This window comes from Sorex araneus, chromosome 3, assembly GCF_027595985.1.
Source record: "Sorex araneus isolate mSorAra2 chromosome 3, mSorAra2.pri, whole genome shotgun sequence".
Lineage (NCBI taxonomy): Eukaryota > Metazoa > Chordata > Mammalia > Eulipotyphla > Soricidae > Sorex > Sorex araneus.
Genome location: NC_073304.1, coordinates 29659299 through 29676528, shown reverse-complemented (window position 1 = coordinate 29676528; position 17230 = coordinate 29659299). Strand labels below are relative to the sequence as shown.

The 17230-nt window shown below is 37.6% G+C and overlaps 1 protein-coding gene across 6 annotated transcripts in view; it reads left to right on the top strand.

The window, feature by feature from the left end:
- Positions 1-17230, top strand: part of PCNX1 (pecanex 1) — a 158725-nt gene that overhangs the window by 129116 nt on the left and 12379 nt on the right. For all 6 annotated transcript variants that reach the window (XM_055130035.1, XM_055130034.1, XM_055130032.1 and 3 more), the window contains 7 exons: positions 1583-1712; positions 4464-4522; positions 5314-5529; positions 10312-10565; positions 11812-12042; positions 13030-13130; positions 14043-14193. In XM_055130035.1, coding sequence (XP_054986010.1) covers positions 1583-1712; positions 4464-4522; positions 5314-5529; positions 10312-10565; positions 11812-12042; positions 13030-13130; positions 14043-14193 — 1142 coding nt within the window. The remainder of the gene's footprint in view (positions 1-1582; positions 1713-4463; positions 4523-5313; positions 5530-10311; positions 10566-11811; positions 12043-13029; positions 13131-14042; positions 14194-17230) is intronic.

Genomic DNA, 17230 nt, shown 5'->3' with positions numbered 1-17230 from the left:
TTTACCATGGCCATGTGTAGTCTCCAAACAAACAAAAGCAACAAAATCATAATCTTTTGAGTCCTACTTATACTGATTTTTATTGTTTAGCTTGTGTTAACATCTGTGGCCACAGATGACCTCAACTTCAGAAAAGATTTTTGGTTGTGGTGTCTCATTTATTGGTGCTCAGGACTTAGTCTACACTTAGGAACCACTTCTATCATTGCTCCGGGAACCTTATGTGGTATCGGGAATTGAACCTAGAATCGACAGGCAAGCATCTTACCCCTTGCACTATCTCTCTTTGGTCCACCAAAGGTCTAAGGTTATGCAATTAAGTAATGCAGATTTAAAATGTATATTTACATATGTATTAATGGAAGGAATTTTATTGCACATAAGATATAGAAATATTTTTAAAGGAATAAAGATTCAAAACATAATCTGTGATCATGATTGTAAACTTTCATGTCTAAAATTATTCTCCCTTTATCTATAATCAGTATTTACAACTAAACTTTTATGTCCAAAATTTCTGTTCCCATCTTTTTTCTCCAGTTTGAACTGAGGCACTGAATTTACAATATCGTTCATGAAAGTTTTATGCACGCAGTCTTCCAAAACCAAAATCATCATTAGAGTGTCTCAAGGTCCCCTCACCTCTTGGTACTGTGTTCTATAGACCAGGTCTCTTAGGCTGTTGCCTTTTTCCATTTGTTATTGCCTTCCTGTGTTTCATTCTATCCCACATAGGAGAGATCATTCTGTATCTGTCCCTCTCCTCCAGACTGACTTCACTCGGCTTCACACCCTCTGGTTCTATCCTTGTAGCTGCAGATTGCATAATTTCACCTTTTCCAATTGATGAATCATATTCAGTTGTGTTCTATATCACAATTTCTTTATGCAGTCATCTGTTCTTGGACATTTAGGTTGTTTTCAGCGTTTGGCTATTGTGAATAGTGCTGCCGCGAACATAGGAGCACAAATTGTCCTTACAAGGTAGTGTTTTTGGACCCTGACAACAGATGGCAAGAGGAATTGCTGAGTCATATGGAATGTCAGTTTTTGAGAAGTGTTGTTTTCCGTAGGGGTTGATCCGATCGACATCTAGTCCCATACCCTCTCAAAAATACTTTTTTAGGATCAGGAATGTGGCTCATTGATAATGTGCATATCTTGCATGCCTGAGGCCTGGGTTCGAGTCCCTGCACCTAGAAAAGAGCTTCCAGTAAGTAAAGGTTAGACACCACATAATATTAAGCCACAGACGTTTTATATATGTTAATTTTAGTTTTAGTTTTCCAGGACATTAGACCCAAATTGGTCTACCCAACTGTGATTAATGGACTCTTACTCAAATACATGTTAGCAAATATTTATTTGGCTTCTTTCAAATTAACATGCCAAGTTGTATCCCATTTGCTCTCTAATTACAACCTTCTCTGTTTTTCTCTGATGAGCCTCATCTACAAACTGCTATGATTGCAGTATGTTTGTATCCTGTGTGTGTGTGTGTGTGTGTGTGTGTGTATGCGTGCACATGTGCCTGTGCACACACTGAGGTGAATACTGAAATCCTTAACCAGTTTTCTGATAGATTCAGCCATGTTGTTTGTTCAGGCTGCCGTGTCGGCTTTCTTTTCTACTCCACTGAACCCTTTTCTGGGAAGTGCAATTTTCATCACTTCATATGTTCGACCTGTGAAATTCTGGGAGAGAGACTATAAGTGAGTAAAATATAACATTTGAAAGCCAATTTTTATTTTTAATAAGGAAAAATTATTGACAGTATTATTCTGTGTAGTTCACTGTTAATAATTGTTGGAATATTTTACTAAAATGTTACGATTTTATAAAATGCAAACATTCTGCAAAATTAGAAGTCTTTCAAAGTTATTCTTTTTTCCTAATTTTTCTGTTCCTTAAGATATTTTAAGTATCTAGTTTAATTTTCTTATTTTAATTCTGTTTCTTAGAATTGTTTCATATTAGTAGTACTCTGAAATTTTATCCTACATAAGGAATATTATACTTGTTAAGCTTTCCCATAGCTGTTTTAGAACCAAATTATATGTTATTTCTTTTCTGTCATGAGGTTAAGCTTTTAATGATCATCTTTGTGCATCAAGTGTTTTCTCCATACAGGTGTAATCCCATAGGCTTAACTGTCCTTCCTATGTAATTCCTTTAAATGTCTTTATTTATTTATTTTTTGACTTACAAAAGAATTCCATAGAAGGGCATTTGTAAGTTTAGAAACTGAAACATTTAAAAAGTTTACAATAGGTATTGACATATTGATACCAAAAGACCATATATTAATTTTTAATTTTACTAGACATCTCTAAGCTGTTTCTCTGCCTATGTATTATCACATGCTGACATAAGCAGTAGGTAAAGAGGATGATCAAATAGGTGAAGAGATTTGAAACTTCTGCCCTGGTCTTTTGTCTAAAAGAATCCATGACAGTTCCCTTTTGGGTGAATTTTACTTATTTATATGGGACCAACTTAAACTTTGAAATAATTTTTTATGTTAGAAGTGCTTTTGGTCTTCAAATTCCTTTGTAATTCTAAAAACTATTGAGTTTCCAAGGAGTTTGTGTTGATGGTTAGAAATCAAAACTCAGAACATTTAAAATAGATATTAATTTTAAAATGACAATAATAGACTTATTACATATTATCACAAATAACGTTTGTAATGAGGGATAACTATCTTGTCCCACAAAAGAAATCATTGAGAAAAGGGTCATTGTTTACAGTTTTATAAAATTCTTTAACATCTAGTTTAATAAAACACAGATGAGTTCTTCTGTCTGCTTTTTCACTCAATCTGTTGTTGCAGTGTGTTGTCTTAGTTAAGTATATGAATAAAATATGACCTCGCACAAATATAAAGTTGAGAAAGAATTTTAATCGCTCTTTTGGACATCTGTATATATATGTATATATATATATGTACATATATATACATATACATACTCTTTTTTAATACTTCACTAAAAGCTGACCAATGGTAGTTTTCTAAAGATTAGTTTCAGTATATGATCTAGAACACTTATAATTTTTAAAAATTTAGAACCATCAAAATCCACCGATAATGCCTTACCTTTTGAATGGGCTTCAGTATTTCTTTGTTTTGTTTTGCTTGGAAGCTACATCCATAGCTGTGCAAAGAATTCACTCAAGTCCATTGAGCTTGATCCAAAAGAAATGTGTCTACGTGCATAGTGGTGGATATAAAGTTTTTCAAAATTCTAATTTTTCATGAAAACTTAAATTGTATTGTTGGTAACTGATATATTGTCATTTCTTTTTCTTGAAATGACACTGGCATTATTTTTAAGGAAACATCTATTAGATACCCATCTGAGTAATCATAGCTCATTCTTCAATGGTTCAAATAAAAGTCATGTTCTGTGAAAGAAAAAGGCAGCTCGTGCCATTTGCCATTTTGACAGTTGTTTCAATGCTTCCCCATGAGGATGGCCTGCCCTCGGCACAGCCATCCGACTTCAGAATACAACAGAAGTGCTTTGTGTGTATTTTGTCATACAAATTTTAAAAAAGATGTGATGCGGAATTGCAGTTTAATAAAATTACTATTTGTTATTGTTTCATTAAGTACTGAGAAGTTGCGGTTTAATGAAATCATGATTATTTTTCCTGTTTGGGAGAGGGTGTTATTTGGGCCACACTCAGAGTTCTCAGGGACTATTCCTGGACTGAGCATAAAGTGGTGGCAGGGATTCTTACCATGGTTGGCAGGATGAAAGGCAAACACCTTAACCCCTGTACATCTCTCTGGCCCCAAGATCCTAATTTTTATTCCCTTGTCTTAAAACAAAACTTGTTTTGTTTTCTTGTACATGAGTAGCAGTGAGAAAAATACTGGGTTTGGTGCCACTGCCTTCATTCATGTTACAGCACCAGTAGTCTTTCTGACCATGCGCTTCCAGCCCCGTGGAAAAAGCACACGTAGCCTCTCAGCCTTAGGAGAATTGTTTTGGTATTGGAAACTCACTAAAAGGGTCTTAAATTCCTTGCTGTGTGTTTTGTGAGCCACTTTTGAGAATCACTAGTCTAAAAAATAACTGTGCCATTGGGTATGAGTAGCTCTACCTTCCCCCTTTTAAGAATGATTCATGTACTCTGTACTTTTTAAAGCTGAGTACACTGCATGTTTCTTTCATAAGAATTAGGTTTTTTTTGTTTGGGGGCCTGACGGTGGTACTCGGGTCTGTTCTTGACTCTGCACTCAGGAAACACTCCTGTGGGAGTGACCAGGGGGAGACCAAGGATCTAACCTGAGTCGGCTGGTGGAAGGCACATGCCCTATACCATGTAGTGTCTCTCTTGCCCCAAGGAGCAGTCTTTTTTTTTTTTTTTTTACAGTAACCTCATTCATGTCTCTTTAAAAACATTTTTTGAATATAGAAAAGGATTACTGAAAATGTTTTATTTCCCTTCTGTAGCACAAAACGAGTGGATCATTCAAATACAAGATTGGCTTCTCAACTTGATAGAAATCCAGGTAATACCTCTACGTGTGAGTAAAGAAGCAAATCTAAAGAATTTGGTGTTTACACACACAAAACTTGATGGGAGACTCTGTGAGTTCTTAATGATCATATATATTATAGTTAAGTATATGCAAATTAGGGCATTACCATTTATATATCAAGTTTTTATAAAACCATTTTTGTAGAATCCACACCTGGGGTGATGGGGCCATTCCTACCTGCCACCTGTGCCTGATAGCTCAGAGCTCAGTTTACCGGGACTCACCTTCAGAACAGGCACATCAGTTACCAGATGTTGACTCTAAGTCTGAGTTTTCCCTTTTGTTATTTTATTACCTGATCAGGCTGAATTTTAAGTAGTTCTTGAGTACATTCTCTAGTACAATACTCTGAGTACCCATTATGAATTATTGCTTTGAATGGGCTACTTCTAAGTGGTCATCTATTTATTGGGTGATGTTTTTTCCTAAGTTTTTCATTGAATGGTGACAGGAAAGATCATAGACTGCTAAAGAGATAGGGGAAGAAAACCATAGAATTCATTTAACCTAATTCCTACATTTTTTTAAATAGATGAAAATCAAAGATTCTGGGAGTTTATGTGACTTTTTACCCTGAATTTGGAACTTCTTCCCTTACCCTGTATTCTTTTTTTTAGAGAAATTTAAAATGTTAGTGTTTTCCTTGTCGAAATCTACCCAGAAACTAGTTTTATTATTTTAAATAATCTTGTTGTTTTTGTTTTTGTTTTAAGGGGCATCTAAGATAAATTTAATAATGATTTGAATCTCTTCTTCTTTAGGATCAGATGACAACAATCTGAATTCCATCTTTTATGAACATTTAACCAGATCCCTCCAACACAGTCTCTGTGGGGACCTGCTCTTGGGGCGGTGGGGAAACTACAGTACAGGGGACTGTTTCATCCTTGCCTCTGACTACCTCAATGCACTCGTTCACTTGATAGAAATAGGCAATGGCCTGGTCACTTTCCAACTGCGGGGACTTGAATTCAGAGGTAAGGCATTCGCTTGTCTTTTATTTCTACAACGTACTCTGTGACCTTTAAGTTTTAGATGTTTGCCTCTCACCTGAAAAGTTATCAAATTAGGACCTCAGTGATAGGCCAGAGACCTTACCCGGCACAGACAGAGGGACAGAGGTGAGTAAAATGAAGAAATAGGAGGAGTTTACTGGGGTGCACTCCCGGGCGGAACCTGCTGAACCCCAGGTGAGGTTGGGCTGAGCCACACGAGACAGGCTAAGTGGGATGTTAAGTTGTCTTGGGAAAAGAGAACAGAGACCAGAACTGGTGCAGTTGGTCTGGCCTTCTGTTATCTGTAGGGGATGGATGTGAAGAAGCATGGCGTCGTCTTCTCACCCGACAGGTCTTAAATCCTGTCTTCTGAGTGGGGGGTGGGGTGGGGGCAGGGGAAATCTTTGATTCCGGGAATCTCATCATCTGGTCACCAATTTGGCCAGAGCAAACCTTGCGCTTAGTCTTTGGAATTGTGGAAGGAGAAGAGTTACTGAAAAATAATAATCATTATTGTAATTTCCCCCCAAAGTTTCATAGTCAGAAAAATGATTTTGCGTTATCCAAGGATAGTATCATGTAGTGTCTAGGTGAGCTGTTTTCCTAGTGGTGTTTGATTTGTTTTCTCTATTGTGCTTGCTTTCTTGCCAGTTTCTTTGCTCTTTTCATTTATTTCTATTTTTATTTTACTGATATTCGTAAGATTCTTTTCCATACATATTATATATCAAAGATTTGAATTTTCAGGGATTTTTTTGTTTTGTTTTGCTTTGAGACCACACTGGACAATACTCAGGGTTACTCCTGGTTCTGCACTCAGGAATTATTCCTAGAATGCCATGGATCAAATCCAGGCCACTCATGTGCAAGGCAAATGCCCTACCCACTCTACTACTTCTTCAGCCCTGAGCTTTTAGTTTTTTAATCAAAAATTTCTTCTGGAGGGTAGAGTGCATGTCATTCATGCATGAGTCCCAAGTTTGGTCCTGGCACTATATGATCCCCTGAGAACCAGGTATCAGATAAGGGTGATACCAGGTATGACCCTGCTGGCCCCATACCTCAGGGCGTAGACAACAGTGTTTCACTGGACCCGGCTTTGAACTGTCAGCCTACACTATCTTACCAGTAAGGCAGGAAGTTGCCCCTGTGCACTGCTGGGGAGGCTCTCAATAGTTTCTTTCCTAATTATAACTTCTCCCATAGTAGCTTTTTATTTGTAAATGTTACTTCTATCAAGTACAGTTTTCCAAATCTAAATTTACAGATCACTAACTTGGTTTGCTGATTGGATTGCTTTTAACTTTTACTCAAAATCATGGTTCTTTAAATTTAAAAAAAATTAAAATTTTAAGGGGCTGGAGTGATAGCACAGCGGGTAGGGTGTTTGTCTTGCACGCGGCCAACCCGGCTTCGATTCCCAGCATCCCATATGGTCCCCTGAGCACCACCAGGGGTAATTCCTGAGTGCTGAGCCAGGAGTAACCCCTGTGCATCGCCAGGTGTGACGCAAGAAAAAAAAATCAAAAATTTAATGTGTATAATCTGCATATTTGTTGGTTTTATTTGCTTTCACTCATGCACTATGATGTAAATAGACTAAAGATCTAGATAACCCAAGAAACCCATTGGCAATAGTCTTTTATTGATATTTTAGAATTCCTTTCTAGGTCTCAAAATTATTTTCAGTTATTAGTATTGATTACTATGCTGATTTAAAAAAAATTAAAGCAATATGTGTTACTCAAGTATGCTGGAATAGAAATTATTCTTGGTTTTTATTATATTTGAAACATCTCTCATTCATTCATTCCATAGCCTGTAATCTTGGACTGGGTTCTAGGGACCCGACAAAGTAAGTAAAATGAAGCAGAAACATTTCAGACCTAAAGAATAGATTCAGCTTCATGGCACAAACTGAAAAACCCAGGCTCAGGAAGTTTCTTTTAGAAACTCAATTTTTATGTCTTCTATAAGGTTTCTTCTAGTACTTGGATAAGGAAGGAAACTTTCTCAAGGCATTTTACAAAGCCAATATAAAACTGATGTCAAGATAGGACTAACTGGCTAAGTCGCCATAGCTTAATTATGACTGTAGATGCCAGAGTGCTCAGAACCTAGGAAAAGAAGCATAAACTAGTCTAGCCTCTATCTAGTGCCCTGACAATCCAGCAATTTTTAAAAATTAATTCAGGTATTGAAAAAAATGAATAGAAGTCATCTTTTAATGATGCACAGGTTAAAAAAAAAAAACCCACAAACCACCACCACCACCTAATACAGTCTTTTCAAAGGCTACCAGAGAGACATTTGATTAATTTCATTTTGAGTTTGGAAAAGTACTTTATGACAGTGCCTAAGTGTCTATTCTGAAAATCTGTGTGTGTCTGTTTGTGCTCACGGTCCCTCGACATGGACAGCCGCAGCAGAGGGTCCTGCAAGCACCAGGTTCTGGTTTCAAGACTTGCGTCCTTCTAGCATCATGTGATGTTCTGGAGATGTTTGTCCGTGTAATTTAAGAAGAAAATGAAATATGGTGGTGTTGGGGGTCCGGAGTATCAAACATAGACAGCTCCTTCGCTTGGCCAAAGCTTACCTCCCCAGCTTATCTTTGTTACTCCTAACCAGGGTTAGGCTTTGTGACATATTTTCCCCCCTCTCAAATGGTGTTTTTCAAACGTAGATAATATATGTTCCCCCCAACCCATCCACCCCATAAAGGAAGAAAATGTTCATTCTCGGTTATTATTTCTAGAATGTAACTTTAAGACGTGTCTTTATGAAAGTATAAATCGCTTTGGGGCAGGAGAAATTGTTCGGGGGTGAAGGACCTTACTTTACATGTGACCAAACCCTTTTCGATCCCTGGTACCACATATTGTCTCCTAAGCACCACCAGGAACGGGCCCTACCCCACCCCTGCACAGAGCCAGGAGTGGCCCTGAGCATTGTGTGGTATGGCTCAATTCTATCCTAAAAGTATAATCACTTTATAGTTTTCATATAACATATACACCTCATCATTTAAATCAAAGACCATTGAATAAGAAGAAGAATGTGATGAATATTTTGCTGGTCCAGGAATGTTGTGGATCTGGCTCTATATTTAAACTGATTTTTTATTTTTAATTTAGTAGCATTAATGCAGAGAATGCCTCTTTGATAGGTGTATTGTATCAAGGGATGTAATTTCACAGAATTGTTTGCTAATATAGAACAATCAAAACTCTTTTACCTGAACTCTTCTGCCAAAGAGATAGTTGCCTTGCATGTGACCAACCCTGGTTCAGTCCCCTGCACTGCACCTGATTCCCCAGGCACCACCCGACATGATATCTGAGCACAGTAAGTCCTGAGCACCACTAGGGTGGCCCCAGAACCAAACCAAATAAACATAAAACTCATATTTCTAACTGAAATTTTATCAGAAGGTAAGCATCTCATATCAATAATCTAATCTTAATTACTGTTAGAACCAGCAATAGGGAAGATGTATTTAGTATTATAATAATAACCATTATAAATCATACAATCGAATCAGCATGATTTATAGAATATTTTTATTTGTATCATGAACTTGGTACCAGTAAATATTACTCAGATTCTTTTGAGTTTGGCATATTTGTCTATATCATGTGCCCTAGGATGATTCTATTCTCATTCTAGTTTATTTTTTGTTTTTTGTTATTGTTGTTTTGTTTGTTTGCTCTTTGGGCTACCCCTAGCAATACTCAGGGCTTACTCTTATTTTCTCTACGCTCAGGAAGGGCTCTGTCCTGGAAGGGCTCAAGGGGCCATTTGGGGTATCAGGGATCAAACTTGGTTAGCTGCATTCCAGGCAATTACCCTACCCATTATACTGTTTCTCCAGCCCCTTCTAATCCCACTTTTTATTAAGTTAAATGAAACACCGTGAGATGTACCTTGACTCATTTGATTTGTATACAATTACTTGTTTTTATTTTTGCTTGTGAAAGTGTTTTATTCTTTTTCTTTTTTTTACAGTTACAGAGATTTCATGTTTGAGTTTCAGTCATACAATGATTGAACACCCATCCCTCCACCAGTGCACATTCTCCACCACCAATGTCCCCAGTATATACCCCCGTTTCCTACCCTACCCCTACCTCTATGGCAGACAATTTTCCTATACTCTCTCTCTACTTTTGGGCATTATGGTTTGCAGTATAGATGATTTGTAGCACTGTCGCACTGTAGTAGCACTGTCATCCCATTGTTCATCGATTTGCATGAGCGGGCACCAGTAACATCTCCATTGTGAATTTGTTGTTACTCTTTTTGGAATATTGAATACACGACAGGTAGCTTGCCAGGCTCTGCCATGCAGGCAGGATACTCTCGGTAGCTTGCTGGGCTCTCCGAGAGGGACAGAGGAATCGAACCCAGGTTGGCCGCATGCAAGGCAAACGCCGTACCCACTGTGCTATCGCTCCACAGTTGTAAAGCTTAGTTTGAAGTTTGGTGATTATTGAATTAAAATTAAAGTCATTGCTGTACATAGTCTCATCACCTTGAACTTACAAATGCAGATTGTGATTCTGTAAGTGAAGACTACGTAGTGCACTTTATTTCTGGAGCATTCTACAGTTTGTTGATAAACATTCTAAGACAGATCAATCACATCCTTTCAATTGCTATAAAATGTGCTTTACTCTAAAATTTCTTTGATCCTAAAGCATTTTATATTTCACTTCCTGTTCCTTACTTCTCCATTACAGTGTATATCTCTTTTTCTCTCTTAAGGTACTTACTGTCAGCAGCGAGAAGTGGAGGCTATTACCGAAGGCGTTGAGGAAGATGAAGGGTTCTGCTGTTGTGAGCCTGGCCATATTCCTCACGTGCTTTCATTTAATGCTGCGTTTAGCCAGCGCTGGCTCGCCTGGGAAGTGATCGTCACCAAGTATATTCTGGAGGGTTATAGCATCACTGACAATAGTGCTGCTTCTATGCTTCAAGTCTTTGATCTCCGGAAAGTGCTCACTACTTACTATGTCAAGGTAAGTCTGTGTGCCTGTAAAGATCTGATAGCGAGGCTGTTCATGAAAACAAACCTGCCGCATGTATGTTTAAACTTGTGTTTTGCTTCTGAGTAGGTATTTAGATTCCCCACTACTCAATAAAGCCAATTAAAACAAACCTGTAATGATCTTGTAATTACTTTCTTTGGTGGGACTTAAACCATTTGTTCATCAAGAGCAATAGCTACTGTTGTAGTGCCCGTGTTAGTCATTATGTTAAGGAATGCACAATACATGCATGCACAAAAATGTACATGTATAACTTATGAGTCTTAAGACCATATTTTAACTTGCCCCTAATCTTCTAACTAGCAAGTGGAGACAGAAGCTTAAACTGTCTCCTGTCAACCACTGCTCTTAATAACTCTGAATATAAGTATTGTAAGATTTGGAAGGTTTCCAAGACCACCCTACTTGTGACACCAGCTGTAATTTCGAAGCCCCAGGATTACTCTCAGGTTCAGGAATTCAGGAATTTGTGAGGAGGAGGCACAGAAACTCATCGATTGTGTCGTTGAGTCACTACCTTATGGTTACTTATTACTGTGGTTGGATACGGATTTAAACCAGCCTCTTAAAGCAGGATCCAGAGACCCCAGCACATGAGCTTCCTGCTGTCCTCTCACAGTGGAGTGACGCGCACAATGTTCTCCTAGCAACAGTGTGTGACAGTACTTAGAGTATCAGTCCCTCAACCCTCAGCACACAAAATTGTGCTTTTTTTTTTTTTTTTTTTAGTATCTTCCACCTTACACTTTATATAAGCACTGTGGTTTATAAAGTTGTTCAGGATGATTTGTTATAGACATGCAGTATTCCAACATCAGTCCCACCAGAACACAAAGATTTTATTGGTGTGCAGTCCTTTGAAACACGGTAGACCAACCCCAAGTGGTCAGCCATTGTCTTGAGCTCTTCCAGAGTCTCGATGACCCTGCATGACTCGAGGCCTGCATGGAAGAGAGACTCATTAGAGGCAGGACATTCCAAGGGCTAGTGGTGACTTCTCAAGGCCCGAGTTCAAAGACTATATACCTCTCTTTGAACATGGGTGGTTCTTTGCAGGTATCCTATTTTTGCCAAAGATTAAAATGTGTACTTTAGTACTGCTCCAAGAAAAATAATATTTTTGAATTGTGCTATCATTATAAACAGTTGCAATTATTTGTGAAGGAATTGGTATTGTTTCAAATTGTGATTTTAACCTGATTTTTCTCTTTGTTAGGGTATCATCTATTATGTCACAACCTCTTCTAAGCTAGAGGAATGGCTTGCTAATGAGACAATGCAGGAAGGACTACGCCTATGTGCAGATCGGAATTATGTTGACGTGGACCCAACATTTAATCCGAACATTGACGAAGACTATGACCATCGGCTCGCAGGCATATCCAGGGAGAGTTTCTGTGTGATTTACCTCAATTGGATAGAGTATTGCTCTTCCCGAAGAGCAAAGGTAGAGTTTATTTATTACTCTTCAAATATGTTTTTCCAAAAATGGACTCTCAATTTTTTCAAATTTTTTCTTTTTACTATAAGATGGTGACTTATAAAGTCAAAAATACATACCGTCAATAAAGTTAGTATATATAAACTCATTATTAAACAATATAGGTGATTTTGAATTCTTAAAATTACCTGAGTTGGGATTGCTGGCTTCCACCTCCAGAACTTGATTTTGTTGCCCTGCAGTAGCCTAAGAACTTGTAATTCTAACAGTTTCCCAGGTGGAGCTAATGTCGCATTCTAGGCCTGCCTTTTAGAAGTAAACACCTAGTAGAAATGCTTCTCTGTAATTGAGATCTTACCACTCAAGTCTTTAATATTGTAAAGGCATACTATTTTGTTTAAATGTACAAATAATAGTCAGTAGTTGGCTAAAAATTTAAAGGTTGCAGGCAGGGAGGCAGCTAAATAGTAGAGCCATGCCTTGTGTGGATAAGCCCCGATTGATCCCCAGTTATTTACACCCCCTCAAAAAAATTAAGTGTCGAGGGGAAGAAGTATTTTAAGGAATTTAAGGATTTCAATTTGATTTTTTTCCTCCTGTTGCAGACATAATGGGTTATTAACAGTTACCACTAAAAGCTGACTTGCCAGATTACATCTAGGCAGAACTAATTAATATATAGAGTATTGTATTTTCAGAAAAGAGTGCTATCAGCAAGAATGCATACCAATTGTTTTTTTTTTTTTTTAATCAGCTTAGCCAGGATTCTGAAACTCTACAACAGTTAATTTAGTGTTCTAATATTGTAAAATGTATTTTATTTAAATATTAAAAAGACCCTCTCATGTTGTTATACTTCATTTTATGCTGTTTAGTTTCTTTATTGGATGGTATTAAAAAATTATGTACAGTTGAGTTCTTTTATCTGATTTATAACTAGGCACCATTCAAATACAAACCTTTCTAACAACTGTTATTGTTTGCTTTGTAAAGCCACTTGATGTGGACAAAGATTCATCCCTCGTGACTCTGTGTTATGGCCTCTGTGTTCTGGGTCGGAGAGCTCTGGGCACTGCATCCCACCATATGTCCAGGTAAGGAAGGCGTTTCTGTTCTCAAGAAGTACTGAAAGGAGCTATGTAGCCCAAGTCAGAAAAATTGTTTTTTAAGTATTCTAAAATAAAGTTTATTGCAAAAGCCTCTTTTTTTTTTTTTTTTGCTTTTTGGGTCACCCCCGGCGATGCACAGGGGTTGTTCCTGGCTCTGCACTCGGGAATTACTCCTGGCGATGCTCAGGGGACCCTATGGGATGCTGGGAATCGAACCCTGGTCGGCCGCGTGCAAGGCAAACGCCCTACCCGCTGTGCTATTGCTCCAGCCCCCTGAAAAAGCCTCTTATGTTTGTATAAATCTTTTTAAGGAATATAATTGAATTCACTGAGTGGTTAACAGCTGGCTTATAAAATTCACACATGTGGATAACTATTTGATAAAAATTATTTAAGATAAATAAATAATTACCTATAAGGTTTCATTGGTCTCCTTTCATATAGAACTATTTTCTGTTTTTTAACAATGCACCTCTTTTTATTTATCCATATTTCTTTGTAATGTTTGTTCATAGCATTTATACCTTTAATATTCTTGCACATTAGACTTTTGGACTTTAAGTGATTTCTTGATGTATGCATCCAAATGAATGTGACTTAAATAGTACATATTTTAAATTTCTTTTGTGATGGCTACAATTTTTTCATTCCCTTCTCCTTAATTACTTTTTACTTATAAACTCATTGCTTTTCATGGGCACTTTTTCATAGTGACTCAGAAAGAAGGGACCTGGTCAGATAGACCTTATCCCCTGTCTGATTTTGAAATCTTGACATTAGCTTCTGGAATCTGTGATTCCAAGCTCCTCGATGATTCTGATGCACAACCAAATGTAAGAATCAGGACAGTGGAGACCTTTGTCAAAACATATAAACTTTTATTTCCAATCTTAACAGTAATTTAGAGTCATTCCTCTATGGATTGCATGCCCTGTTTAAAGGAGATTTCCGTATTTCTTCGATTCGAGATGAATGGATCTTTGCTGACATGGAATTGCTAAGGAAAGTAGTAGTCCCTGGAATACGTATGTCCATTAAACTTCATCAGGTAAGAGGAGGACATTTCTAGTGTATTATTGTATTTAATTATCTGTTTTCAGTTTATTTTACAAATCAGCTTTCTTAGAAACATTCTGATATTAAATAAACAAACAAAAAAATTCATGATGTGGTGCTAAATCTTAGAAGCCTGACCCTGTTTCTACCAGTAAATTTGAGCTAATTTTAGTAAATTAGTATTAGCAAGTGACTGATCTGAATGTGAACTTGAGGAAAATTTTAAACAATGACAAATTCGGAATAAAGGCCATTTGTCCCCCATGATTATTGCTTTAACTTCAGATGACTGTAATTCACACCTTTTTCAAAGGAGACTCTGATACATACAACCACATTGTTATAACATCTTGGCAGCATCTTAGGTGCTGCTGTTATTAAACTTTGAGTTTTATTTGGCATGTTATATTTTAAAAACAGGTTATTAGGACAGATTTAGCCTTATGCATATGAAAGTCCTGGATCATTTTAAGGATATATTACAAAATTATGTACTGGAATTTTCTGCTCTTAACCATTCCACTTTCATTAGTTAGCAAATCTGATGATTCAGATTTAATTGTAATAACCCCAAACTGGAAGCAACTCAACTGTTCATTAGCAGAGGAGCACACAAATTATGTTATATGTATCCACACAATAAAAAAGCACTGTCTTCCCATTGTTCATCAATTTGCTCGAGTGGGCACCAGTAACATCTGCATTGTGAGACTTGTTGTTACTGTTTTTGGCATATCAGATATGCCACAGGGAACAGGGTGCTTGCCAGGCTCTGCAGTGCAGGCGGGATACTCCCAGTAGCTTGTCAGGCTCTCCGAGAGAGACGGAGGAATCAAACCCAGGTCGGCCGCATGCAAGGCAAATGCCCTACCCACTGTGAAATGAGCTGCCATTCACACCATCACATGAGTGATTGTTTAACATTTTGCAGAGCTAAAGAAACCATATATAAAAAGTGCATAGATTGTATAATTTTTATAAAACTTAAAACAGACCAAGTTAAAGCTACAGATAGCTGATCAATGGCTGCTTCAGATGTAGAGATCAATAAAAGGCAGGGAAGAAGTTTTGGGGGTGGTAGAAGTATTACATACCTAGGTTATAGCAGTAGTCATACAGGAGTGTTTTTTTTTTTTTTGTCAAAAATTCATCTTGCACTTAAAATGGGTATGTTTAGGGGCTCAGGAGGTAGCTCAAAGGTCTGGAGCACATGCTTTGCATATTGGAGACATGTTTAATCCCCACACATGCACTGCTCCAAAGCACAGGAGTAGGCCCTGAGCGCTGCCAGATATGACCCCAAAATGAACAAACAAAATGGTAAATTTAGGGGCTGCGGTGATAGTACAGCAGGTAAGGTGTTTGCCTTATACACACCAACCCAGGTCCAATTCCTGGCATCTCATTTGGTCCCCCTGAGCCTGCCAGGAGAGATCCTGAGCCAGAGCCAGGAGTCCAGGAGTTCGCCCTGAGCATCACCTGGTGTGGTCCCCACCCCCAAGAAAGGGTAAATTTATTATGTCAAATAATCTCTTGCTTATCTAATTTTCTGGCCCTAAAAAGCTAACACACAACTGCTAAAACAGTCTTTGTGTTTCAGATACCAAGAGACAGTCTTTGATAGAGTTTTTAAAGGCTGTCTTTTGATTTTTTTTTTCTTTTCTCTTTGAGTCTCACTCAGAGGTGCTCAGGGGTTACTCCTGGCACAGCACTCAGGAATTACTCCTGGCAGTGCTCAGGCGACCATATGGGATGCCAATGATCGAACCCGGGCACACCCTCTCTGCTGTGCTACCGTTCTGGGCTCTTAAAGATATTTTTAATTCTTCAAACTCACGTATTACCTTCTTCAGAACTATAAAAAAATGTATTTCAGTATGTACAATACTTTAATTGTGTAATATCCTACTGTACATTAATATTTTAATATGTGATATACCACAACTTAGGAAATTATTTTGATTTTGTAGGTAAATTTTGTAGATGGGTTAGTTAAATTCAGAGAAGTTAAGCAGATTTCTTGATTCACATTTTTTCTGGTCTTCTATTTATTAATTTTATCTTTGCTTCTGTGGTTTTCTATTTTATTCATCATTTTGAGGATCATATAGCTGTTATAAACTAAAATAAACTGAAGTTTATTTTGGTTTATAAATGATGCATAGTGAAAATTTTCTGGTTCATGACCTTTCTGAGTGCAGGATAACTCTTATTAATGTTTATAGCCACATTGCTTAGAATAGCATTTAGCAACCAGTGACTACTTAGCAGCCAAAGAAACTTGTAATTATGAGTTTTGTTTTGTTTTGGGGGAGAGAGACCTCACAAGTGGTACTCAGGGGAGTTAGGGCCCCTCCCAGAAATTATGGCAACTGGTTGACAGTTCTACCTGAGGATCAGAGAGTAGGGTGTTGCTTGGGCCTTCAGGTGCTGGGATTAGCTAGGGCTGCATCTGGTGATGTTCAAAGTATCACATGGTGCTGGAGATCAAAACAGGATTGGTCACATGCAAGGTTTTATCTCTCTAGGCCCGCCTTTCATTGTATAAAATATAATATATCCCTTGCATCTGTTTATAACTTGTCACCTATGTTTTTAAAATGCTCCTGAGAGCTTTTCTCAGAAGACTGGCAACATTATCTCTTTACTTTTTTTTTCTTTTTTTAAATTTTTTTATATCTCTTTACTTTTATTTGAAAAATACACTGTATTTAAATAAAAATATGGTTTTTTAATACCACACAAGAGTAAAAATCTTCCAATTGTCACACATGTGTTGCAGCTCACCATACCCCATACGTATCAGACAAAATCTCACCATACCCCATACGTATCAGACAAAATCTCCAAGAAAAACACCCTGCCAGTAATTGGATGCTATCTTTTCTGATATTTTCAAGTACATAAGAGTTGCATCTGTATGTATATGCTTTCTTTTTTAAGAGTGTAATTGTGCCTTGTAAGTGGATCTGTAATGCATGCTTTTCCTGTCTTTGGATACACACAGACTCCTTTTCCAGGCAGCTCTT